At 35.1% G+C, this 26,996-nt stretch overlaps 3 protein-coding genes across 3 annotated transcripts in view; 1 reads left to right on the plus strand and 2 right to left on the minus strand.

Annotated features, from left to right (window-relative positions):
* Positions 1 to 1,098: 1,098 nt before the first annotated feature.
* Positions 1,099 to 2,819, minus strand: U2af38 (U2 small nuclear riboprotein auxiliary factor 38). Its single transcript, XM_076422582.1, has 5 exons — positions 2,398 to 2,819; positions 2,230 to 2,317; positions 1,999 to 2,065; positions 1,553 to 1,841; positions 1,099 to 1,443 (listed from the first exon to the last, which is right to left on the minus strand). The coding sequence occupies exons 1-5, from the start codon at positions 2,439 to 2,441 to the stop codon at positions 1,206 to 1,208; spliced, it is 726 nt and encodes a 241-aa protein (XP_076278697.1). The 5' UTR covers positions 2,442 to 2,819; the 3' UTR covers positions 1,099 to 1,205.
* Positions 2,820 to 2,900: 81 nt separating this feature from the next.
* Positions 2,901 to 8,105, plus strand: Pll (serine/threonine-protein kinase pelle). The gene is made up of 4 exons (XM_076422565.1): positions 2,901 to 3,273; positions 3,692 to 4,300; positions 4,517 to 4,956; positions 5,189 to 8,105. Exons 1-4 carry the CDS (start codon positions 3,159 to 3,161, stop codon positions 5,528 to 5,530), a joined length of 1,506 nt encoding a protein of 501 aa, XP_076278680.1. The 5' UTR covers positions 2,901 to 3,158; the 3' UTR covers positions 5,531 to 8,105.
* Positions 5,576 to 26,996, minus strand: part of LOC143208285 (scavenger receptor class B member 1) — a 35,436-nt gene continuing 14,015 nt past the window's right edge. Inside the window, exons 3-11 of the mRNA XM_076422564.1 lie at positions 21,554 to 21,645; positions 20,780 to 20,940; positions 20,449 to 20,593; positions 18,444 to 18,644; positions 11,827 to 11,987; positions 11,231 to 11,517; positions 10,513 to 10,631; positions 9,883 to 10,008; positions 5,576 to 8,112 (exon numbers count right to left, since the gene is read on the minus strand). Of these exons, the coding sequence (XP_076278679.1) occupies positions 7,822 to 8,112; positions 9,883 to 10,008; positions 10,513 to 10,631; positions 11,231 to 11,517; positions 11,827 to 11,987; positions 18,444 to 18,644; positions 20,449 to 20,593; positions 20,780 to 20,940; positions 21,554 to 21,645 (1,583 nt within the window). The 3' untranslated portion in view covers positions 5,576 to 7,821. The remainder of the gene's footprint in view (positions 8,113 to 9,882; positions 10,009 to 10,512; positions 10,632 to 11,230; positions 11,518 to 11,826; positions 11,988 to 18,443; positions 18,645 to 20,448; positions 20,594 to 20,779; positions 20,941 to 21,553; positions 21,646 to 26,996) is intronic.

Consider the following 26,996-nt stretch of genomic DNA (forward strand, 5'->3'; position numbering starts at 1 on the left):
CCAAAACAGAAATACTTTAGAAATATATCTTCAATGTTCATTTTTCAAAAAATTTCTAGGTGAACATAATCTATTGTATGAGATTATAATCTTGAATTTCTTTCCTACCACATAATGTTTGGTTCCCATTTGGTCTATATTAATATTCCAAATAATTTTTATAAATATCATCAGTATTTTTTATGAATTGTAAACATTTTAAATGAACAATTTCAGTTTGTAATAAAGTATGAAACATTTATACGAATTTTGCTAGTGTGTAGCATGTAATGTAACTTGGCCTATATAATTAGCAAATATTTGCTTACGGAAAGAAGTTTGAGAAATCTCCGTAGAATTTTTAATGCCTGATGGAAACATAGAAGCTTGATCTGGTATTAGTCTGCCAATAAATATTTTTTATTAACACTAATATTATGAGCATTTGATATAATTTATTGCACTTTGTAGAAATAGCCTGTTCATACCATTCGAAAATGATGTCAAATATAATGAAAGATTCATAAAAGTAATCGTCGTACACTCTAACATTACAGATGTGTGTATGCGCGAGTGTGTCACAGTACACACTCATTTTTTTCTGTTTGGATTTAAAAGAAATAAGGATAAACATAATTTTCCAGTTGTTTTTATTTTTGTTATTACACATGCAAAATTTCTTTTATACTGTGATAACTTTATACAGTCACGATGTCCATATATAATGCACAGAAAATGAATTAAAAAGTATAAGAATTTTAAGTTTATTTATATCTACTTATAGTTATATAGTATTTTATACAGTCATATAGTAATTTATTAAGTTTGATTGAAAGTAAAGGAAAATTGTTTCTATTGATATTAATATGTAACATCTGTGGAAAGAAGTGATATTCGTTACATTTAATTCTAAAACAATCTTACAGTAAATAATTTCACTCTCCTAAACGTGTTAATCATAATATTTAAAACTCATATGTGTGCATTAAGTTTTATTTGTTTTTAGAAAAGTACACGTCTCATGTTTCTTTTACCTGTTTTATACAACTTATTACTGTCGAAGTGAAGAAACTAATATTACTCGGTTTTTTTTTCTTTTAGACAACTAGTAAATGAAAATTTAAAAACGTACTTCGAGACGTACGTTTTGTTTGACAAGATAGTCAAAAGGATAATAACTCGATTTGGATCCTTCTATCAGGAATTATTACAGATGGAAATTATAGTTAATACCTCCCAGACCGTCCATCTCTGCCCTTATCTTCTCTACCTTTTCGACGATCTTTGGATCTAGATCTCCTATCGCGAGATCGTGATCTCCTCTTGCGATCACGACCACGAGACCGTGATCGCGATCTCGATCGACCCTTGCCACCCTTTTTGCGGCTATACAGATAGCGTCGTAATTCTCGAGAAATAGGTTTCAAGTGCATAAAGTTACAGAATCCAGAACGCGTACATTCTCTGAAACAATATTCAATATCGAATATGAAAAAATCTGTAAAATATCTTATAGCTTTTATAATTACTGTGCTGCAAGCATATTACAAGAAATGTTTAAAGACATACATACCCCATTTCATACTGACGACAACAAGCTTCTCTAAAGTCAGTAACCGGTGAAAGTTCAGCATAAACTGGTCTTCCACCAAACCATCTATTATTTAAATCATTTACAGCTCGTTCTGCATCTTCTTCCCTCCGAAACTTAATATAAACATTTCCAACCAAATGATCTCCCAGGTTGTCACAGACATTCATTTCTTCTATTTCACCATATTTATCTTCGCACTCAACAAAAACATCTTCAAAGAAGTTGTCGTAGTGCTCCTGCATCTCTTCATCCGATACATTGGCAACCACTATAAAAATACATTTATAAAACTTACATAAACTGCATAAAATGTTTTAATTAATTTTATCAATATAAATACATGACAATCTAATGCATTCTATCCATGAGTGTAGTTGTGGTATATTTTACTTGATAAACTGATAATGATATTTTATTATACTTACAATGGGATCCATCTGCACTTTTTGCTGAATTCTGAGGATTTACATAAAGATTCTGTAATAAACATGTCTGCAACAAACAGGTTATTTATATTATTACTCAAAGATTCAAGACAACATGGAAATAAATAGGTATGAACGTAAAATAGAAACCATCGTCACATGAACATTACACTTCATTAGAAATAATAAGGAAGTCAAACAGAATAAAAAGGTTAAGAAAAATATCTTTACCTGACTGAAAGTTGGCTTGTTATGAATACGTGAGCATCGATCACCATGTCGGCAGGCACCGATTTTGAAATAAAATGAACAGTTTACTCTGCAATGATACAAAAACGCAATAACGTTGAGCTTTTCGACGAAACATTCAAACAAGCATCGAATGAAAATTTCACTTACTTGTCTTTTTCTGTGCCAAAAATTGATGCCAAGTATTCCGCCATTATTGGTGGTGTCTTGGTATCTTAAAATCAGAATGTTGTGTTTTTTAAAGCATGCAGAAAGCCGCTTCCACAACATATACAACGTTTTGCGTGCGACTCAGTTTTCAAAATGGCGTACGCGGTGTTATAAAACGCTCATCAAGTTTGAGAGCGATCATTTTAGATTGATCATCTAGCCTCTAGAGGGCATACAAATTTGTCTTATAATTATTTCAATCCGAATGAATGATAATCCTTTTACATATACAATTTTCCATTTATATCAGTAGATTGATTTGTCTAATCAGTTCCAATGTTCTTACTTTGTTGTATTATTAAATAATTCATATATACAATCGCACGGAGATGTTCTGCCTGCGTCGCAGCGTCGTGCTATATATATAGTTGTACTTCATTGTACTTGTACATGTCTTACCAACCTTATCAATAAATTTTCCGGCTTTCGCTTGGCAACATTGGCAACTCGTGACTTGAACAGGATCGTGAAATCGTGATGGTGCTGCTCAGTGCTGCTGTATTGTGCATTTCCTGGCATTTCTTCGATTTCTTCTGATTTCCTCTCTGATTGTGCTCAATTGTGCTCAATTGTGCTGTGCTGTATACTGTATGCCGTATGCATTTCAAAAGGAAAACAGGAAAACTTTTGTAGGATGAGTCAGACGTCATAATTTCCTATAAAATTATTTTAGCTATATTATCACAAGCTATTTATACAGAATGTCCTCGTCAAGTTGTAATGATAAAATCCAATATATTTACCAATTACCATTTTTCGAATGGTCAGAACTTTGTAAAATACTTAATCAAAATGACAAGTGGGAAGAATTAGCTGGTAAGATGTGAAACGAATTTTAATCCTTTGCACTCCGAATTATTTTTCAATCTTGTTGTCAACAACTCCCTACTATTTTAAGTGTTTTATTTGAAATTTGCTTCAAAGGGCAGTTCCTTGACTGCTACTTACCTTAAACAATTTTGTTCACTAATTATATTAAATATATAGCTCTCAAACTTTGTTGTAACTTATATTTGTGGAATTTCTATTTGTTTTTAACTAAAAAATAAGACAAATAAATAAAGGAAGAACCAAATACACATAATAACCCATTTTATTTACATTTTTCTTTCTCTGATGTTAAGTCGTCGACAAAGGGGCGCAAAGGGTTAAATTACACATAGTTTATTACTAGTAATATAATTTTGTTGAAGGATTTACCAATTTGTACAAATATTAGAGACTATTTTTTCAGGTGTTTGGATGCAATACGATATATTGACAATACAGAGTTTGCGAAAGGAGAAAAATCCGACAGATGAATTGTTAACAATGTGGGGCCACCATAATCATAAAATATTAGAATTATTTGTTTTATTATCCAGAATGCAACATTATCAAGCAATGATTCCATTGAAACCATTTATCAATGAGAAGTTCCATAAATTAATTTATAACGGAGAAGGTAACCTTCATAGAATACTTGGGAAGCGACTCAACAAAAATACTAAAGATCTGAAGATTGGTACTCAAAATTTTAATCAAGTTGCTCCACCAGAACCAAATGTACCAAAAATTGTTGTAGAAGCAAGTACTAAAGAAGCTTCTCATAAAATCTTAAATCAACAGATTGGAATTACACCAAGTAATTCAAATAACTTACTTGTCGCTTCTGTAGCAGCTCCGTATTCACCAGGTTCTTTGCAGCACAGCCCTACAAGCGCAAAAAAAAATAACGATGCAGTACTTCCATGCACTGAAGCAACTCTGCCATATACATCATACGATGAGTTGTCTATAATCACAAATGATTGGAATAAGCATAACGTATTAGGGAAAGGAGGTTTTGGAACCGTGTATAGAGGTAATGTTCTAATATAGTTGTTAGAGGTATGTGAGAACCCAACAATGTCGTGTACTCGATGATCAGGGCAGGTTGGGAAGTCATCGGAGCAAGACAAGTCAGATTCTCAAGAATCCTAAATAGGTTCTCGCACACCTTCAATAGTTACGTAATTTCAATAATATCAGAGGTATTATTTTACAAAATTTTAATTCATTATATTCTCTCATTGTATAGGTATCTGGAAGAATACAGACGTAGCTATTAAAAAAATAGAAAAAAGGGGAGCTGATTCAGATGAAAGTTATGTAGTTCAACTTCAGCAATCTCTCAGAGAGATCAAAATTTTAAATTGTTATCCGCACGAAAATATTTTACCTCTATATGCGTATAGTTTAGGTGGTAAAGCGCCTTGTCTTGTATATCAGCTCATGAAGAATGGATCTGTAGAGGACAGATTGCTGGTAAAACAAAATAGTCAACCATTGACTTGGATACAACGCCATGAAATTGCTAAAGGAACTGCACGTGGCTTACAGTACTTACATACAATTAGAAAGAAGCCTTTGATACATGGTGATATAAAGAGTGCTAATATTTTACTTGATAAGAATTTTGAACCAAGAATTGGCGACTTCGGTCTAGCAAGAGAGGGGCCTGAAAAGGATTCAATGAAAGTAAATCTATATTTTATTTTAAACAAGTTGTTACTACTCTAAAACTTGATCTATTCAAGACAGTCTGAATTATGATTTCAGCTTACTAAAAATTCACCATTTTTAGTCATTTATATATAATTTAAATCATATTGGATAGAGAGTATCGAACTAAGGGAAAGTGCGGAGCATGCCTGAACAAGTATATTTATCTATACCTGAATGTTATATATCTTTTCTACATTTATTTTAGGTGAGTAAAATTCATGGAACAAGGCCATATCTTCCAGAAGAATTTCTACATGGACGGAAATTGTCTACAAAGATAGATACTTACAGTTTTGGTATAGTTTTATTTGAATTGGCTACTGGTTTGCCAGCGTACGATGGCTCCAGGTCAGAACATAAATTTTTAAAAGACTTTATTGACCGTTGGCATGATAAAGAACTTTACTTATTGATAGATAAAAAAGCAGGTGAGAAAGATAAACAAGTATACAATAATTTAATAATTTTGGGGAAATGGTGTGCTAATCGTATGGCACACAATAGGCCAGAAATGGATATTGTTTTTAAAAAATTTAATGATTTGTAATTTAATAATATGATAGTCGCGGACATCTATTATAAATTACATACACAGAGTGTATAAGATATTTTTGAAATGTATATTTTACAGTCAAAGTGCTACGTATATTTGCATGCAACAAATTATTGCTAATTCCTATGGAATTTTTTTCTTTATCCTTATTGAATTGCATGATTCATAGTAGTCAATAGTACTTCTAACAATAAAACAAGTATCTGCTAAAACTACTTTGCTCGAAGATTTCGTTTTATTTTGTTATCTTTATATTTGACTCACTATTTTTCAGAGTGTAGGGTATACATACATATATACATGTTATATTGTATAATAAACATATTTTTTAAATAAATTTTATAAGTATTACATAAATGTACATAATATCCTTCACACAATATACCTACTTATACAAAAATATAAAAATGATAGTTCAAAAGTGCATCGTTTAATTAAAGGATAAAGAGAAATTTAATAAGTACAAAATGCTTTTTGTATGAGGAAAAAGGGTTCATAATTCAAATTAGTGTACTTCAGATACATTAGCCTTTTTCTTTAAATTTTCGCAATTCTATTACAAATCTGAAATAAACATTGATAAACATGTACAATTATATTCTAATTATTTATTATAAAAATGAATCTATTAATATATTAGGTCGGTGAGGAAGTTCTTACGGTTTTTGTTATTTTGATTTTATAATAAAAACTGCAAGAACTTTCTTCCCAACCTAATAGTTCATAAAATTTGTACAATTGTAATCCTAAAACTACATTTTACATATTTTTATAGCACAGTAAATGAGATATGACGTGAACAATAGTTGCAATCGTGAAAATATCAAAATTAAGAATCGATTCAAGAAAATAATAATATGTAGTGTATAATTATATTATATTTGCTAAATATACATAGTTCTCCTTTAAGAAAAAGAATCATAATAAATAAAAAATGCCAAACAATATTAAATTGTATCAACTTTTCCAAATTAAATTATTCTAATTTTAGTCAATGTTTCAAATCGAAAAGGTATACAAAAAATTACAAATTATTTTCGCTAGTTGTTTCTCTACTGTAATATCAATCTGCCTATTGTACAAGATAAAAATATACAGTTTTTCCCCTATAACGTCGCGCAACTAAGGTGACAACGAGACGTTCGAAAACAGTAGCAGGAATTTGTTCTGCGCTTTTATTGGCTCATAGTTGTAACTGCCTTGTGAACAAGGACAAAGAGAGTTATATATTGGGTTGGCAAATAAGTTCGTTCGGTTTTTTACATTGGAATAAATCACAAAAACCGAACGAACTTATTTGCCAACCCAATATAGTATTGAGCAAATGGGAGAAGATATATATGTATCCATTTTTCATCTGGGTTTGTTTGCTTTGATGTTGCCTTCTTCATTTTTGCTTTCTCTCTTCCTCGAAGGCTTGTGCATTATCAGCCCCATAGAGTGATAGGGTTAAAAAAACTATATGTACACGTTTACTTTGAAAATGGAATACTCAATACTTGATATTTTGTACTCGTTAAAAAATTAAAACTAACATGGTATAATACCTTCGTTAACAATTAAACGGAATACAAAATGTAGTAACGCGTACGGAAGTTTGTTTGATGTAAGTAGTACGAAAATGCACTTCCGGCGTTATCGTGCATTTAATCGAATAAGAAGTAAAAAAAAAACGGTAATATTTTTGGAATTTTTGCATCCATTTTATTGTCATTTGAAACGCAATATATGTGTATTCTTCGATTGACAAACCGTGTATATTTCTGTGTACTGCTGTTTCGATTATTAATTTCAATTGTAGCCTTTAAATTGTAGACTTTAAATCGTACAATTGATCATTTCAATTTCCCAGAAATTTTTATACGACTTATTCCATCAAAAACGTTTATCCGACTAAAGTTGTATTCGGACAGTTATAAATATTCTAACTTCGCGATAATTATATATATATATATAAGCAAAGAACGGTTTTCAAAAATTGATTAGAATTAAATAGGGTTGAAGTAAACGGTAAGAATGTCCTGGAAGAATAATATCGATCCATAAAGGGAAATATTTTTAGCACGAAACCCTGAATGTGTACCGTAACGTAGAATACCTGACACCTTCGTATTCTGAGTCTGTTAAAAGTAGGCAGGAGAACCGGTACCCCTTCTTCCCGCGAGAACAAAAAACACGTTCAAATATTATCGCTTTTCACCCGTCAGATGTTCGAGAAGTATAAAGGACGTTTCTCGCGGTAACTTTGTGATCACGTGACGCTTTTCGAATACAGTTCCGCGGTGTTAACTAAACAGATCGGTCCTCGAAGTTATCTTCTTGATAGCCGGTAGTATACGTATCGTCGTGTATTGGCCGTAGTTGAGAGGTATCCTTAAATCGGTGCTGTCTCTTCTCTCCACTGGAAGTGGTTCCTGCTGCTGATTAATAGACCACATCATGGCGGGCACTGATAACATGGCCATTACAAGTCCTGCGACGACTAGCGACCAAATTAGTACTGTTTGTCCAATCGGGAGCACGTGAAGCAGCAATTTCAAGAGGAATAATATATCACTTGGCGGCGACAGTATGCACTATAAACAAATTTATACACGTACATAACCTATTGTAGATCATCTGTGCACTTAAGTTTTATGATGGAACTAGTATTTAGTAACGGGTGTTTGTATTCTGCGTCAGATTATTTTCTTTGTATTCACGGCGAATTCGTTTTAAAGAGATTATTTCCGAACTAGTTAAAATTAGTCAAGGTTAAACTTTATGCTGTAGCTCGTCTCCGCGATCTTTGTTTACAAACATTTATAAATGGAAATTTGTATGACGAATATGGTAAAACTGCAGAAATTGCAAAATTTTTTATTGTACACTCGTAGCCTAAATGGTACGAAGTATTGTAATTTACAAATCTACATAATCTTGAATAACTTTTATGCGTACTACCCACAAATAGGGGCCCTTTTGCGGCTTCCCTTTTTACACGTATATTACGCTCGTATACTATACTAATTCCCTCCACACTGAAATTTGTTTACACGTAACATGCAAGTAATAGGATATTATCGGATATTAGTTTAGAACACGATGTTAATAAATTCAATTTAAAAAATAACTAATTTCGTTTACTCCACTCGTATTACAGCTATTGTAACTTAATCTTCTTTCGAAAAAAGCGACTATTACGTATTATTTTTAATACTGTTGCCAATAAAATTGATTTTCTATCTTTACTAAAAGTGCATTTTATCGTTACAGAAATAAAATGCAATGTTTACAAGTTTATCATACTTGATGTTTGTTGAAAGAACCGACAAGAAAGTTGAACTTTCAATAAAGCCACGTTGCAAAATATCGAGCTCAAAGTAGGTCTCAAATTTTTCGCGCTCTTTTAAATTTTTAATATAATTTTAGGACGACACTGAGTTTCATTGATTGCCAGTATTTCGAAAGAAAAGTAGGATAAATGTCTTCGAAGATTGTGACACACGGTGTCGCGAAAAGTCGCAAGCCATTTAGTAGGTGTAAAATTCTTAGAAAACGATTTATCTTTTCGTAATTAGCCGTGTCTCTTGCGAGGATGGCAAATACTTGAAGTACTAGTTTGGCTGCAGGCGTGTGCCTTGGTGGAGGTATGAAAAGAAAAGTTCTGGTCGGTGTCGTTCCCTTAAATAGAAACTTGTCTCAAACAAGTTCAATAACTTGATGTGCTAAGGCCATCGATATGACAAAAACGAAACGATATTATCGATTTACTGCCAATCTTGACGCAAATTCCAATTTCCCTAAGTTGTTCAATAAATATCACAATAAGAAATCAAATACAAATGTTACAAAATTTGGTTAATAAATGCTTGATCTGTATTTTATAAATCAGGGCGCATCACAGATGTACATATAAAGATTTGCGAATTGCTTTTATTTTATTACTTTTGTGGCCGGTGCATGAAGGTTCTGCACCCTGTCCTTGAGAGCATTAACGATCTCGCTCTGCAGGATATAAAGTTTGCCTTGCATATACGGCTATGATTACCAAGGGTGGAAAACACAGTATGTAATTTATGGGAGCGTTGGCCTTGGAGATGCCCTTCTCAGCCTACCTTGATACTAATTTCCAATAAGAACCGCATCGTTTTGTGCGCTTTTTAAAATAATGTAAGGACGCGAGATACTCATTTACCAGACGCCAGAATATCGGCTAAGTTTGGAGCAGACTCAATGAGACTGTTATTTCTTATCAGTGGATAATATCGTCTCACACTCGCGATGAAAATTACGAACAGCAAAGAAATTCTCGTAGTGCAAGGTGTTAATGAGATCATGTGTACACATGGTTTAATAATACGCACCAAGTCGCTCCAGAATAATGGCACTGTCAGGCCGTTGAAGACCTTGATCTTGGGATTGTAGGAGGTAGGGTATATGACGAGGTTGACCTGTATTCTTGAGTTAACATGCATCGGAATGCCAACAGTCTGAAAAGGAAAATGGTACAATGTGAATCATTTAGTTCTCAAATTGAAGATCTAGAGAAACCTGTATCGAATTCTCTGGGTCTGTTAATTTTTCGAGACATTATGCATTTTCAATAATTCGTGAGGTTGACAACCTTGTTGGCCTATCTATAGCAACCGCTCAGCTATACTAGTTCCACGAGATATTATCGTCGTTCGATTAGGTAACTAATAAACGACGACCGGTTTGCGAATGCGTTCTTCTCCCGTTCCGTGGCTTTTCTTGAGAAACGTTTGGTAATATCGCGAAATCTTGTTATGAAGAATGTGCTTTTGATACACAAACAGTTCCACGCCGTTTAATGCTCACATCAATCTCAGAAAATAGTCATTTATGAATTCCAATATAGTTCTTATCAATTTACTCGGTTCACGCCATTTGCAATTTCTAATCCTAATCCCATTTGATTTTAGATCTAGCATGTCACTGGCAAGATGTATTTGATGGTTCTCGGTATCACTTACTGGTTGTAGAATGACTCTCGTCCTGTGCTTTTCAGGGTCTGGATTAAGGCCGTCGACGTCTTCGAGTAAGCTCGGATCAGCGTCAAGAAAGTGTGGCAGAGACATTGCTGCTGGAATCCCTGAACAAATAATTAGATTATACATTATTTCATGTCATTTGAACAGATTTATTTCTTCGATTCGACAATGTTATTGACTCCGTGACCATTTTTCTGATAGGTACTTACATATCAGGCTTGGTCAGTATCGAAATAAACTATTTAAAAAATAATCGTTAAGATAATATATTATCCTATTTGCCTACATATTGGTCACATAATTTTAAAAGGTGAGAAAGAGCGAAGGCACTTGCGATTTTTTTTTAATTCTGATGCTGTGAATTGTTTCTCGAAAATGTCAGGTTCTTAATGTCCCCGTGATCTATATTCCTAAAGTTCAAACTTCGACATTTTACGTTGCAGGTTGGCGGCTGTTGTGCATTTCCTCGGTGAAGCTGCCAGGAACTAGGTGGTCACTTCAATGAAATTGACGAGCGGTGAGTCTTTTTTCCTCCTTTCTATTATATAATCGTAGGCTAGTAGAATGTAAATTATTCGAACGGGATAAAGTACGAACCGCAAGCTTGCTATATGAGGAGAGAAACGAAGGGTTGATCCGGCTAAAATTATTAAAGGGGAAAGATATTGGAAGAGTTGATTTTTTACAGAAATATACGTACTGTAATAACACGGCGTCATATCGGAGAGTCCTTTCCTCAAACATTTAGACGGATTCTTGCAGAAGCATTTGTTGTCAGGATTCATGTCCGGTGGGTCTAAGAAATCGTCGGCTACACTGTACAAATATCCTTCTAGACCACTGTCCAGCCACAATTGTTCCTTGAATACGATTGGAATAGCTCTGCAGAATGATTTCCTGAAGACTCTGAACATCGCGTGCTTATCCAAATGCATTGGGAACAGTTCGCCCTCGGTGCATCCTTTGACGCTATTGCAAATTGTGTTCCTGTCGGATGAAAATCAAAAAATCAATGATATACATTTGTAAACTGCGAAACACTTTTCATAAAATTCTTAACGTCTTACAGAGGTATTCTCTAGTAACTTTACACACTCGGAGTTGCCTAATTTGATCGAGTCACAACCCAAAACTTCTCCAAGGTCAAGTGTGAAAACCAAAAGGTGAAAAAAATTAGTTTCGTTGAAATTTTAGAATGTACTGTACTTAGATTTGTTTAAATGAAATTTTCCATTGACTTGTCTCGGTTTTGTTGATCGTGAACAAATTCTTTTACTATAATGCAATGATTCTTACTGTGGTAGAGTCTCGTTTCCTTCTGGTTCTGTGTATCCCCACTGCGACATTCCTGGACTGTAGTTATAAGATTCGATACTCAAATACCGCCCATCCTCTTCAGTCATGTTTTCATTTTTGCCGATGTTCATGAATACGACGTTGTTGCCCTCGTCGTACATCTGTGCAAAAAGATATTCGTCTTCAATTGAATTTCTATCGTTCAGTCACATTTCTAGACTGCAAACGCAGTGAATCGAATTGTGGATAGATCAAAGTTTTACGATGTCTGTAATAATGACGTAGGAGAATCTGTTACAGACTTTACAATTACGGTTGGTCGCTAAATTATGAATATTCATGCTAGTATTTATTTTTATGATCATGTTTACAAGAACTGGAGTTAGAAAGAAATTATATTACCACAGAATCATTACACAGGGTGAGCCTCATAACGTGACGATCTCAAATAACTCTTAAGTTATTTGTTGTACGAAAAAATGTTTCCAACAAAAGTTGCATAGTTTCCTGGGGGACATACAGTAACCTTCAGTTTTTTAAATGGAATGTCTACTATTTTTTCTCAAGTTCGGATAAATGATGAAATTCTGCGTAAAAAACTATTATACAAAGTGCGACATAAAATGAATAATTACTGAGATATTTTCAAATTAATAATCTTCTATTAGGAAATATACATACATACAGACCATGTTTGTAAACATGTTCCCGATTAGATTGTTAAAATTATCAACATGAAATGCCTATTTAGTATCTTAGTAAACGTTAAAGACGTATTGAGGAAGGTGCTACATTTATTGTTACGATGTTCGGTGTGAAAAATACGAAATGATAATTGTAAAAATTCTGCGGCAAGTAACATCAAGTGGTAGTCTCGTTTTCAGGATTGCAAGGGTGCAGGATGTGCCATCTTATTTCTCGATAATGCAAAGATGGTATTTTTCAGTAGTCGAATTCGCTAGATAAAAGACCAATATAGGCTGCAGTCGCCCTCAAAAGTCCTATTTTTACGTTTACGAGGCATAATTTGCATTATTCGGAAGGATAAAGCTGCGCGTGTATGTATGTAGCTATTTTCATAAAGCTGCGACAGCTACATGCTGTCAGAGTTGGGCAAACATTTTATTTAAATAAAAATTTCGAATAAAGTGGGTTTTTCCAAATGGGTTTTAAACTTTTATTTAAATAATATTTTTGCCCAACTCCACATGCTGTTACAATTTGGTGACTTTAGGTTTTCTTTATCTTGAAATATTTTTTCACATAAAACAGCTGTTGTGAGTATTTTTATTGTTATATACATATGTATGTATACAAGTTGACTTGCGATACCGACTGCTTGTATTAACGACCTGTCTCGCTACTGTACACTGGTTTTATTGCATCTTTTATGGCTTGTAGTATGGCTAAACAATTTACGACACGAACAGCTTAAACATTTATTCATACTTTTTCCATTAAAGTATGCAGTTTCACTTCTCCTTGGATGAGCGACGTTAGGCTTTTGAATGGCGCTACGGATTGTTTTATAGAACGCAAGTGTGCATTGACCGACAAGTCTATGTGATAAAATTTCAGGTCAAATTCGAAGGCGTGTTTCATAAAATTTGGTTTAAGATATTGATGGAAATAATCATCACTTTCATTGACATTATAACTTCCGAGAATTTACTGCCAGTAAAAATACAAAATACAATTACAAATTACTTAGAAATAAATTTTATAGACATAATTTTTCTTGCAGAGTTCGAGTAAACGCATTGATTCGTGTAATAATTTTCTACAGAGATGCCTGTTCAATTTTAGTGAAAATATGCACAGAAAACATAAAACTGTATAAAAATATTTAATGAAAAACAGCAGTTACACGTAACCTTGTGCTTTTGGGTCAGTACTGCGTATTTTCCTCGTGTTTCTCTTTCCATTTTCGTAGAAGAAATGAATAGGCATATTCGACGTATTATCGTTCCCAGGGAATGTCACGAGACAATTTACAAACAGTAGAATCGTACTTGAAATTGTGATCATTGAGAATAAGTACTACATGAATGAGTCAGTTGCGCTCGTTCAGTTGGCAATGAATAGTAGAATATTTTATAGTACGTACGCTGAATAGTGAATACAAAGATCGAGCGAAACGTTGCATAATTTTTTTTTCACGATCAAAAACGTTACTTGGCGTAAAAATAACTCGAAAGCCCAGAGAGCAAATTGTTTCCTATGCAGAGCGGCTTTGAAAATGAATGCGACTCACGCATCCGTGCTAACTGTAAGTAGAAACGGCAAGTAATGATCAGACGTGGTAATTCAATGCTGTTGAATCACGGACGACAAACATGCAAACGCGATTTTCGCGAAGACTCATCTTTCTACTAAAGTAAATGTATTTTTCAGATTAATTAACATATTAATTATTATAATTATATAAAGATTTCTTTAATTTAAGATTAAAGCGAGACTCATTTCACCACTTTCGGCAAGTTGAACTTTTATTTCTAAGAAAATGAAACGTGCTTGCCAATCAGTGGTCGTGAATTTCCATCTTCCGTCATTTCCGCTAGGACTAGAAATGAAGATAAGTGAAAAGAATATTCTAGTCTTATATTGCCAATTAGGATTAAATTACCCTCAGGGACTAATGCCGCAATTATTTCAACCAGATTACGAAAAAGACACGCAATCGTTCACCTTTGAGTATGACATAGAACTTTCATTAACAGTTCCTTTCGACTCGTTATTTATCGTAATAGCGGGAAAAAAGCGCAAGAAACCGAGCAACAGGTTCAGGAATCCCGTCGCCAGAAATCATGGCGATACGTACAACCCGCGATCGAGACTAATTTCTAGGATCTATAAAACTCCTATGAGCTAAATCCCGCGGCAACGATCAATTTCGCTCGAATTAATATCGGCACGCGCGGCGCACGTTCGATTGATGGCGTGCAAGTGTCTCTGTCATAATCGCTTTTTGTGCGTTTAGAAGTCGTTGACACTAACCTCGTGAACCCTGAAACCGTATGCAAAACAGTGAAAGGATCAACGGCTGGGAATAATTGCGAAAACCGCCGACAGTTCGGGACGATTAGCGACTCGAGTCTGCAACGTATGATGCCGGTACCTTTAATTTGCTATTCTTTGTCGCGTTCATTATCTCTTTCCAGAATAATGTAATACTATACGGCTCTAGTATTATTCTACTTTCAACTATCTGCTAGTGGAACAAACATTAACAAACATTTTGTATATTTCGTTCACTAGAACAGCGCAATGTGAAGATGAACATGATGAATCGGCATTCCAGAAGAATTATCTGGAAGAATGCTGTAATTTAACTTTGTAATGCATCTTGCATATTTTGCATGCACAAATATGCTATTTAAATATTTGAAGTGCAAATAAATCCGTAGTATAATTATTAGACTGCGGATTTTATGCAATTATGGTAAAAATGGGTAGGTACAATTTAAAACGGAATAAAGATTAAGAGAATTTAGAAACATGAATTTACTATCTTCAACGTATTAAAATGATTAAAGGATGAAAGAATTCTTTATGTGTGGCCCGTCCTTCTTAAAATTAATGCATCAAATTTTGATTTTTCATAAAGCTCCGCAGTCTAATTGATTATCAACAATTTTTGCGATAGAGGCAATCTCGAGGAGCTACAAGGTTTTCCCGCCGACGAGAATTTACATTCGATCCAGTTACTTCTGAATATTCATCATTCATCTCACTTATTTGTTGCAAGTAAGATTATTTGAACCGTAACTGTTCAGTGAGAGCAATACATATAAGCGACGCTCGTACACGCGTATACTTTTTAAAGTTCGTGTCAATTATTATTGTAGAGCAATGCTGCTGTTAGTCGCCTTGCTATTGGAGATTGTTAATGCTACCGGTATAGAGATGCGTAAAAACTTTTCTCAGTCATTGGAACTAGTTTTACCAGTTCCATATACAGGGTGTCCCGTTTAAATGAGAACAGTTTAAGGGAGAACATCCAACGAAGAAAGAGAATTGTTTCGATAATATCTCGTTAACTATTAGATTTAGGACATATGAAGGTCAACACTTTTATACTCAGAATTTGATACTCTATCGATCTATGGTCTAAAAAATAGGACATTCCATTAAAAAGAAAATAGATTGTTCTTCAGATCTCCTCCACCACTCCACCCACAAGAAAACAATTAATACTACGTAATGTAGCCCGTCATACAAAACAACTTTTGTACGAACACTTGCTTGATGACGACAACGCCTTCCGAGATACCTACTGTTCTCACTTAAACGGGACACCCTGTATATTGTTCAAGGGCTTCAAGGTAATTTATACTTCAGGTACCGAAACCAAACGAAGAAAACCTTTCTGATAAAATGTTGTGATTCCCAATGTCATCTGAAGTAACTTTCTCCTTTGCGAAAATGTTCTTCGCGGGTTTGTTAAAGAATTATTAACGATAAACACGGGAAAATCAGAACGCGACTACATCGCACGAATTTCACACATCGCAATGCTTTCGTTGCGCCGGAATCTGTCCGCTGTAGCCGCGTTCGGATTGGCCTGTGTTTTTCGTTAATAATTTCTTAACAAAGCCACAGAGAACATTTTCACAAAGGAGAAAGTTACTTCAAATGACATTGGGAATCGCCCCTTTCAATTGGGGAGTACAATATTTTTGGGACACCCTGCATTCTAAGCTGCACGGAAACGTGTAATTAAAGATAGATGCATTTTCTAGTTATTTATACAAATGTTTTTAATCACACTGTTGAAGGGGTGAAGGGAAGCCTCCATCCCCTCACTCGTTTCAATTCCATGTCGCGCATGGTATCGGTATTGCGTTTCTCTTTGCAACTTTGATCGATCGATCTGTATTGGTACGGTTCGCGCACGAACACCGGCACAAAGGCAGCGAAGTTTAGCAACAGGAAACGTGAAATGATTCGGTCGATTCATGCATCGACAAGGTTAGTTGGTTGTGTCAATAACCGGTATATTTTTCTTTTCTCTTTTTTTTTTGCCTTCCTTGCTCGCGTACGTCTAGTCTGTACGCAATACGTGTCGCGACACTAACGTGCATTCGCGTCGCGATAACAAGCTGACACTTATGCGAGCTTTCCCTTATTTTTTCTTTCATTATTTTTAGATTCCCTCTTCTCGGCCCCGAGAATCGCATCCCCTAATGCGATTAAAAGTCGCGAAATCGATTATTTGTGTCATTAATATGCCGTTGGCCATCCGCAGGAGATTATTTATAATTTTCTAACGTAATTATTTCGTACGCGAATCGTACTGGCAGTCATTGCAGCTGTCAATGAATATGTTGAAAATTTTATGCAGTTGACGCACGCAAACATTTCCTCGCAGGCTCACTATGTTTTCATTTCGTTTCTAACGCGTGGAACAAACTAACCGGCGTAAAAAGTTGTTTTTCGATTCGGGACGAGGAGGAATTTGCATGCACATTGCTGGTATATTAGGTAACACATTGAGCTACACCGATAGGCAACTATATCACCATTAAGTAACAGTGATAAAGGAAAAACATAATCTATATACCATGAAATCTATAAGCTGCGCTATTTTATAGTAGAGTTGTGCAACACATTCACCTTAAAACGTTTTTTGTTTTAGGGTTTTTCTCGGGAAAAAGAATGAGTATTCAATATAATCGTTCCACGTTGAAAAGTTACGAGGAAAATTAATTACGATGTTTTAATTATATCGACAAAAAATGTACGTATAAATAAAAAACTCTACAATGAGTCACAGCTTAAACCGTAGAGCATACATAAAAATACGTGACACATGGTAGAAAATGTTTGAGAGATGATATAGAGAGGAATTTTTTTATAAAATGTATTTTTATATGCGATATGGTGATCGATTTTAGCTACGATTGACTGAAATATTTTCGCAATAAGCAACGCTGAAAGCAAGCACCCTAACATTCGCATAAAAACGGTTTCTTACACAGTCGAAATGATGGAGGAACGTTTACGACTGACAAGTGCTCGCAACTAAACAATCTAAGTGGTTCTTTCTTTGCTTAATGAGTTATGTGGTTGTTCGTTAATGAAGCTATTTTTGTACGGCGGCGTCGGGAGGGGAAGACCACAACTATAATCGCCAGAAGATAGGGAAAGACAATCGATTGCTAACAAGTGAAATCTCTTTCGAAAGACACGTATTAACGGTGATTTCTTAAGATTTGAAATCTTTTGTAGTTCCAAGATCATTTTTACGCTCTTTAACTATGACAAGATTGATTTTATTTAGATTTTGTGCGGTTCCTATTATAATACGCGCTCTACTAAAGATATTTATACAATCAAGTCTTGTAAAATTATTTTTGTCATTGCAATAATTGTAACATAATAAATCTGGAACCGGTCATTTTGACCGGTGATGGTAGGTTTAGTGTTAATTAAATCGTGTGATAAATGGGCAGCTCGTATATCGAAATATTCCGAGAAAAATGAAAGTTCTTTTGAAATATAATTAATTGGTACCGTGAAGAATGTTAAGGAGAATTGAATACTGGAGTTCTTAGTCTAGACTAAACAAAACATCTCTCTCGCAGACAAAATAAGGTTTCGGTAAAAAAACTCACCCTGTCGAGCAGACCGAACTTCTGGAAATTAATGAAATTCGGCACGACGCTGTTTGCCAAATGGACCAATTTGTCTTCGTACCCCCAAAGGTAGTCGTGAACCGTGATATTCAGGATCGGTTTGCTGTCCACCATGTTGACTAGCCTCGTCCATGGGAAATTTACGAGGAATCCAGCATCGTGCAGCGTCGAAGACAGTCCCTGTAAACATTATTATCGGTCTCAACCCGCTACGGTGTTCAACGATCCGTGAAATTAGAAATAGTCCGTCGATGTTTATGCATTTATGACTACGAAACACAATCGAGTTGTTTACTATTTTACCAGAATAGATTCTCGGCGATTTATCTTTGAAAATTGTAAATCGCGCAATTATCCGCTATTCGTTTAAAAGTGATATGTTGATGCTATGATCAGCCGTCGCGATAGTAGTGTAAATGTCTCGAATGAAATGTTAACTCGATCAGGCATTTAAGGAAATTTAGTACGTGTTTTCATGTCTTTATGTCGACGATACGAAGCATCAAGATTTCTATCAATCGATATTCGCGGTCGTCTGCTTGAAAAAAAGTAATGAATATTTATAAAATTAAAAATAAGAGAACTTGTGAGATAGGCATCTAAATTTAAAAAATTTTAATGCACCTGGCAGAGAATGGAAATGCTACAAAATTTTTTAAATATTCAAAAATTTTGAACATTTTGAAAATGATTCAAGAATTATTTTTATTTTAAATGTATATACTTTTTGGCTTTCGAAACTCGCTGGAATTTTCAATTTATCACTACTCAATCTAATAGAAAAACATTGTAGATCTGCATGAAAGTCCACTAACTATTCATGATACATGTCCAACTTGCTACTGTGGCTTGTAGATTAATGATGCGCCGGTAGTATAACACTCTAATCATGCCAATTAATAAGATCCATACATCTTTGCACAGTTATTAGCTGCATCTTTTTCATGCGGTAGCGGAACTACTTGAAATAATTACTCTAGAGAAAGAACCTTGATGACCGAACTGTCGATAATTCAAAGATGACATTGTAAATACGTGCTAGTGTAAAAATAACCGAAATCACGTCAATGTATGATCATCGCGGAGCCTCGTGTATATGTAATTATTACTAAAGACGTATTTCTCTGATTCATTCGTTACGATATTGTTTCTATTGATTGCTGAGAAATTACAGCTGCGTCATCTACAATTCATGCTTGAGTTTTCTCTACCTAATGGAGCGCAAATCAGATAACAACCTAAAACAAAAACGCTGAATACCATTTGGCAGGTGAAAAAAAGGTTACGAACCGGAGTGTTTTTTTTAAGGAGCAGTATGCAAAGCTACTCGCACAATTTGTTACGACATTCTAACAAGCTCGAGACACGGGGTACGATCGAAATGTTGCTATTAACAAATAATCAGGATATGTACATATAGTTATCATATTATTTCTATCTATAATACATTTTTAGGCAAATTGCTATTTTCGTTTTTAATTCCATGAAAATTCATGAAAATAAAGAAAATATATTATATACATTGAAAATATAGTTTCTCTTAACTAATATACACGTCTTATTGTGTTTTAGAAATTTACATATCCTACGATGCATAAAGATCAGTTTACTCATTAGCTCCACTTTGATAGGTGTTCGTAAACGTAAACGTAAATACATGCAAGATATCCATAACAAGCTGCCATCTATTTTACCACGTTTTTATTTTAAAATAGACCAATGCGATTCTTTTTTGTAATTATTATAAGACTTCTACATAGTAAAGAATTTTCAGGCTATTTGTTACGGATAATTTTTTTGTGAAGAATTTCTCAGAAATCGTACACTATCTTCAAAGCGAGTCGGCGAGTACGCGATTCCACATAATTAATAATGATTGTGTTACGGGTGTCGGGAAACTGGAATTACTCCGTTAATTGATTGATCGATCGATTGTGTGTATACGAAGTAATAACGATTAAATCACGAACGTGCTTTAACTCACCAGCATCGGTATGTTCGGCACGCTCACCATGTCTACAGCTGGATCTCCGCTAGACATTTCTGGTTGGAATACTATTGTTCTTTTCGGTGTATACGAGATCGTTTTGTTCTTGTGCCATGTGACATTTTGGTTCTCTAGTATTTCCCTGAAATTAGACGCATCGGTGCATTTGCACATTTAATATTACAAAGCGTTTACCGCAGAGAAACGTTCGAAATTATTGATTTGTAATAAAAGGAATTGTGATTTTTGGAAACATTCACTGAAAACAACACTTATGTATTTTACAAATGAAATGCTAGTACAATTTCTTTAACGTTATATTACTCACTGGTAGACGTAAGGTCCAACTTCCTCGACTTTCAGCTTTTCTTCGCCATTGAGGAATGCTTCCACGTTGGTAATATTAAATATATATATTTTGATGAAAACATCGATAGGTGGTTTCTTCCATAATTGAAAAACTAGCGAATTCGGCCTCATGTCCAGTGTCTAAAAGAATAATGTTTGCACTATTATTACTAATAGCCATTTTGCTATCATCAATCAAAAGACCGAGTTCACTGAAGACTCGAGACTTTGAACTTCCTTCGACTCATTTCACACACAATTGTTTCATTATTTTCAATTTTCATGTATAAAATCCAGGCTTATTTATTCAACCCTTCGATAAACGATTCAAATAAAAAATTCGATGTGATCAAAGATGCTTTTTAACTGATCATTTGCGTAGGCTTAGCAATGTATTTCTGTATGAGTACAAAGCAGACATTTACCTAAGACGATAATAGACATGTTGCTGGTAATATTTGCTATTAACGTTAGATAATATTTTGCTTCAATGTGTACAATGGCACATAAAACACCCGACTATCTGAGACGCCTTTGTACAACAAGGAGTCATTAACAGAAAGAAATAATTATAATGTACAATCGAGTTTCGAATTTTTTACGCATGACGTCCGTGTCGATGGAAAAATATTCTAACTACGTGTTGTCAGAGGTGATTTAACACTTCGTTTAATTTAGACGATACAACGGAAAAACTTATGTTGCAGTGAACAATAGAAAAGGGCTAGGAAACGAAACAAATTTTCTTACTTACGTAATTGAAAACCCATTGCGCAGGATTACCTACGTAGGTAACACAGGCAAGGAGCAAGCAAACGGCACCCGAGATGAATAGGAATATGCTTTCTGCAACAAAAACACAAAAAAACCTGTTAAAAAACACGAAATGCGACAATGATAACACTTATACATCCGCGTCAGTTATTTCCGATATATCCTTCACTTTGCTTACCGAGAAATTATTTTTCCGCTTGGTTAATTATTCACGTTGCGTCAAATTCAATGATACGACATTCGCAACAGATTCACTCTTTATGTAACGAAATATTAGCCTTAGGAGATCACGTATCGGAAGTTTGCGCACGTTTATTCCGAACACGTGAGGTTATTCGTAGTGTTTCAGTAACCCGTTATTGTACGAAAATGTTAGTTCGATTTCCTTGAAAGAGGCGGTTCCTGTTCCGCCTCGGCTTTGTTAAGGAGTTATTAATGAAAAACCAGGGACCAATCGGAGTGCGGTCTCGGCGCGCGTTGGCGAGGAGAGTACGGCCCCGCGGCAGGTTCCACTGAGCGTAGCGTTGGTGTTACGCCGCGGTGAAGCAGTGAAGAAGAGAAGGAGTAAAAATTAATTTAATTAGAACTCACTTGTTCACAAAAAACAGGACACGAGAGAGACCGCTGTAAAACTGTAATTTATGGCAAAATATCGTCCGTCCTTCTTTTAGAAAGTTTCTTAAGGAAGGTATACATATAGAACAATAGACTCATAAATGCCACGCGTATTTACCTGACATTTCTACCCCTTGTTGGGTAAAAGGACAGACTTTTTTCGAACATCTATCGACTGCACGTACCAATCTGCAAGATAACCGAAACATGTGATTGCCATAAATTCTAGTCTTATCTCTCGTGTCCTATTTTTTGTCTGACTACCACGTCGTTTGACCGGTTTGCCATGCGTTATGCCCTCCCTAAATTATTTCGAATAATCTTGAGTGAAATCAATGTCGTTCCAACCGCGGTAGAGAGAGCATCTCTAAAGACGTGTCAATATTCGAAGCTCACGGTTGTTAATATGTGCGTCTTTAGTAGTGTCGTTTTAATGTGCTCCAACACAAGTGATATTGAAATTGTTGTTCGTACATAGCTACGTGTTGGCAAATGTGAACTATTATCGTGAGTGTCGACAAATTTCGGCATCTGTGTGAAATAAACATACGACTAATTCATCGAGATAAGAAAGTGAAAGTCAAGACCGCTGACTTGGCTATCTACTACTATCCACCACCAGATATGCAGTTCCTTGACCCGACCTGATGTGATTTCCAAGCAGCAAGTGCATTTACGGCTGAATAAGTGAGTTCTAATTACATCGATTTCTGCTCCTTCCTTTGTTCACTGCTTTACCGCGGCGCGACACCGACGCTACGCTTAGTGATACTTTCCACCAAGGTGGACTCTACTCACCATCGCGCGCCGAGGCCGCACTCTGATTGGTGCGTGTTTTTATAAAATCCTCCATGAAATTTTATGCTTCTGTTAAAAGGCCTGTTGATTGAAATTATTTAGACTGTTCGTTTCGAATATATTCTCGTCGTTTGTTGCTCATAGCTCTCAATCGGTTTGATCATAATTGGTGCTATAATTTTATGGATGAAGCAGCATAGTTCTAGCCGAGATCGAGATAAAATTGTTATTCCCTACGTATCGTTGCGGCCTACGTCAGAGCGTCATTTCGCATCCCATATCATAAAACACGAGAGAAGTTACAAGCTTTTCTTAGATTGTTTAGTCTACGAAGATTGCCGAAAGCGTTATGATTGCCAGCCGTGAAAGATATGAAAAATAATGCATTAGATAATTTATAATGCCGAAGAGGCATCGACGACGCGGCAATGATAATGTCCTAGTCAATTTATCGTAAAATTCGCGATTTCTTGGTAAAAACATTAATCCTGATGAATTTGCAGTTAGTTATCGTCTAGCTGCAATGCGTTGATTATTTACACGCGTCTTTAGAGATTCGCTTAACAAACATTTTATTGCGTGAGTTTTTTCTAACCCAATGGTATCGCTGTAGCGAGAAATTATATAACTTTTTATGTATCATCATTCGTACCAACAGTCTCGAATAAATTATCACAACTCGTACAAAAATTTTAACATTATATTTATAATTGAAATTTTATCCGTAATAGCTATTTCATATTATTTCAATAGTTGCTTTAAAGTAATCTAAATTTACTAATATTGAAGTTACGTTTTTGTTGCCTCCAAAGAACGACAATCTAGGTGCTCTATTGCAATATAAGAGGGAGAATTGATTATTCAAAACAGGTCTGTTGTTCCTGCCTTCTTAATATGGTGCGATGATAAGTGGTGTCACGAAAAAAAGCTTTCAACATTTCATAAATTTATGCACAATCGATTGGAGTTGTTTTTATGCCGTCTTTGATTCGTTCGATATTTAAAACAGAATAATTCAGGCCGTGAAATTTTAGCAGGCCAGATATAAGATTTTAAGTTAATTGTCACAATTGTTCGAGCAAATTTTCCAGAATTTCTTTGTTATAAGGGTGTCCCATTTTAATCAATGAATGCGATTATGTAACTCCAAACTTTTGTTTCGAGGGCGATGTAATCCAATGCCGTTATTTTGTTTGTAAGTGTACGCATAAAGGACACATGAAGGTCATACATTGAGTATTTAGTTCTTTCAAAATACTCATGAATGTGCAAGCTGATATTAAGCGAAGTATTAAAAAATGTATTGATGTGCAGAGTAACGTATTCGAGCATTCATATTAGAAACATTATCGTTGTTTGCTGATCGACTGATTCAAGTTCTTTTTAAATAAAATGTTGCAAGATATAAATTGTGTTGCAATTATATCATTATCTTCTACATCCTAAAAGCAAAAATGCCACGTGCCATAGAATACTACACAACTAGTATACACACATACTAATAATAGGCATGGGCAATATTAAAATTAAAATATTTCGCAAGGGAATAGTTTTTGATATAAATAGGTGGCTGTGCTTCTGAGCATGGACGTAAACGGAAACTTCGCCAAAAAATCAAGGCGACCTCCACGTGTCCTCCATGCGTATTTACACTTGAAACAAAATTTCATTTCGAAATTTCAGCAGTTAATCATTAATCATTTATCTGATTGACGATTACAATTGAAAGGAATGTAATTGATAATCGCAATTAACGACTAAAGTAAATCGTCATTCCCAATTAACGATTAATAAGTATTTAATCGTTAACTCCAATTTTTTAACGACTAAACTAGGAGATTAAATGTTAATTGCGATTAACGATTGAAGTAGAAATTTATTCGTCAATCGTTGATAAAATTTTTGCTCAACTCTGCTTTACGTCTAGTGTTATTGGACAACAGTAAAATAAAAAGTTTGAAATTGTGAGATAGGGAGAAATATATACATACATGTATCTGTGTTGCAAGGAAAAACGCCGCATGTCACAATTTCAAAAAAATTGAGTTTCCGCATTCATTGCGTATCGTAGTATAGGATTGACGTATTTACCAGAAAAAAGTGATGAAAACAAATACGAAGGCTCAAAAAAAAATAATGCAATTTAACCGATGTCCTATGTCAAAGCATTAGTGATCGAAACTTTAAACGGCAATATCTCGAAAGTGAAAATATATGACATGCGGCGTTCTTCCTGACAACCTCAGATATATATGTATATACCCAGGAATTTGTGAAACTGGTTTTATGTTTTGATGTTTTTAGTAAACCTTAGGTCTGCTTGTAGACCCTGTCCAGGTATAAAATCCGTCGAAATAATAGTACAGTAGGACCTCGATTAACCGGCTTGATAGAGAGCCAAAAACGTACATTATTTTCCAAAATAAATTTTTTATTTTTGAAAATTTATTTCCCTTCATAATATAATCATATTTAAACGCATATTTGTTTATAATCGGGATCCGGTTAATCGAGGTTCTACTGTATGTACATATATATTTGGCAGAATTCGACAAAAATCTACACGAGCGACTGTTAGGGCTGGGCGGGGACCCAAAAAGTCTTGACATGCGGGTATCCGAAGTCGAAATCGGGTTGAGTAGTGATCGGGTCGGGATCCCGAAAATTTACATTGTTCGGAGAACCGCATGTCATAGATTTTCGGGTTCTCGAGTCGACCCGACCCGATTTCAATTCCGGGTATCCGTGTATCACGAATTTTCGGGCCCCGAGTCCCGACCCGAACTCGAGGAAAATACCCGGCTCCATTTAAACACTAATTTCTATTCTAATTGAAATTTGGAACACGCACTTTGTTCGAGAATTGTAATATTAAAAATAAAACCGATCCTGTGAAAGGCTGACATTTTGCGAGCCGTTTACCATACATTTGTGGCGGTCGTCGATTAGCGAAGGTTGGGGAGAAGAAAAAATGTGGCCAACCATATCGACGGAAACGTGGATCAACTTCACGGCCTTGTCGATCACTGGATATCTGCGTTGCGGATGTATATTTGGTACAGTCGGGTTCTGGGTGGGTTAAAAAGCAGTCTAGATTTCAAGGTGTAGTTATTGACGGGCGTCGATCATGCCCTACGATACGTGCACACATGTAATGTGATTCACAGAAACCCGGCTCGCCTTGACTCAAATAACGTGCGATTCGTAAAATAGCAATTCAAGAAGACCTGTTTGTAAACGAATTCGATTTTAATGGACCATTGGCCGTGTTGAATAGGGAAAACCCGACCCCGAGGGTTATAGGACTCTCGCTTGTTTGTTGCTCGTTCTGCATCGATTTTTACTTGCAGTCCATGTCGTTATTGCCATTTAACGGCCACGGCGGCAGCGCTCCTTGACTAAGGACAACCTTAATGAAGCCGAAGTACATTCTTTTTCCGTCATTTCTTTCTTTTCTCTTCTTTTCTTGGCCTCCATTGTCGGCTGTGTTGACACGGTGCTCGCGATCATTTTCAATGGACCCGGTATAACTTGAATCATTGGTTACGTATATATATATAATGTCCATAATTACTCGTGATTAATTTTAACAACTTGATGGTTTACGGGTTTACGATTGTATTGTGCGATTAACGTAAACACAAGTTTCCTTGCAAAAATATTTTATGAGGGATAAAATCTGTTTTTATAAGTGATTTAGGGGATCATACTTGACTGCAGAATGAAATGAATTAATTAATTATTATATCGCGAATTTTTTTACAAATGTTGATCCTTCATGAACAGATAGTCCTAAATTTCAAAGAGGTTGGATCAACTGATTCATCGATTAATCAATTTCCGTATTGTAATCATTTTTCCAATAGTAGTATTATGCATGTGTCCAGTGTCGCATAACTCGACTTATCGAACCGAGGATTTTATGCGTTTATTATAAATGCGAGCACGCGTATGACGAACAACCACAAACCTTAACCTTTGCCTACTGTTCACGTAATTGTTGCACAGTG

This window comes from Lasioglossum baleicum, chromosome 4 (genome assembly GCF_051020765.1).
Source record: "Lasioglossum baleicum chromosome 4, iyLasBale1, whole genome shotgun sequence".
Lineage (NCBI taxonomy): Eukaryota > Metazoa > Arthropoda > Insecta > Hymenoptera > Halictidae > Lasioglossum > Lasioglossum baleicum.

Coding starts and splice junctions, on each gene's coding strand:
- U2af38 (XM_076422582.1), bottom strand. CDS start 2,441: ATGGCGGAATACTTGGCATCAATTTTTGGCACAGAAAAAGACAA. Junction 2,318..2,397: donor TTTGGCACAGAAAAAGACAA/GTAAGTGAAATT, acceptor GTATCATTGCAG/AGTAAACTGTTCATTTTATT. Junction 2,066..2,229: donor ACAAGCCAACTTTCAGTCAG/GTAAAGATATTT, acceptor TGTTTGTTGCAG/ACATGTTTATTACAGAATCT.
- Pll (XM_076422565.1), top strand. CDS start 3,159: ATGTCCTCGTCAAGTTGTAATGATAAAATCCAATATATTTACCAATTA. Junction 4,301..4,516: donor TTTTGGAACCGTGTATAGAG/GTAATGTTCTAA, acceptor CTCATTGTATAG/GTATCTGGAAGAATACAGAC. Junction 4,957..5,188: donor CTGAAAAGGATTCAATGAAA/GTAAATCTATAT, acceptor CATTTATTTTAG/GTGAGTAAAATTCATGGAAC.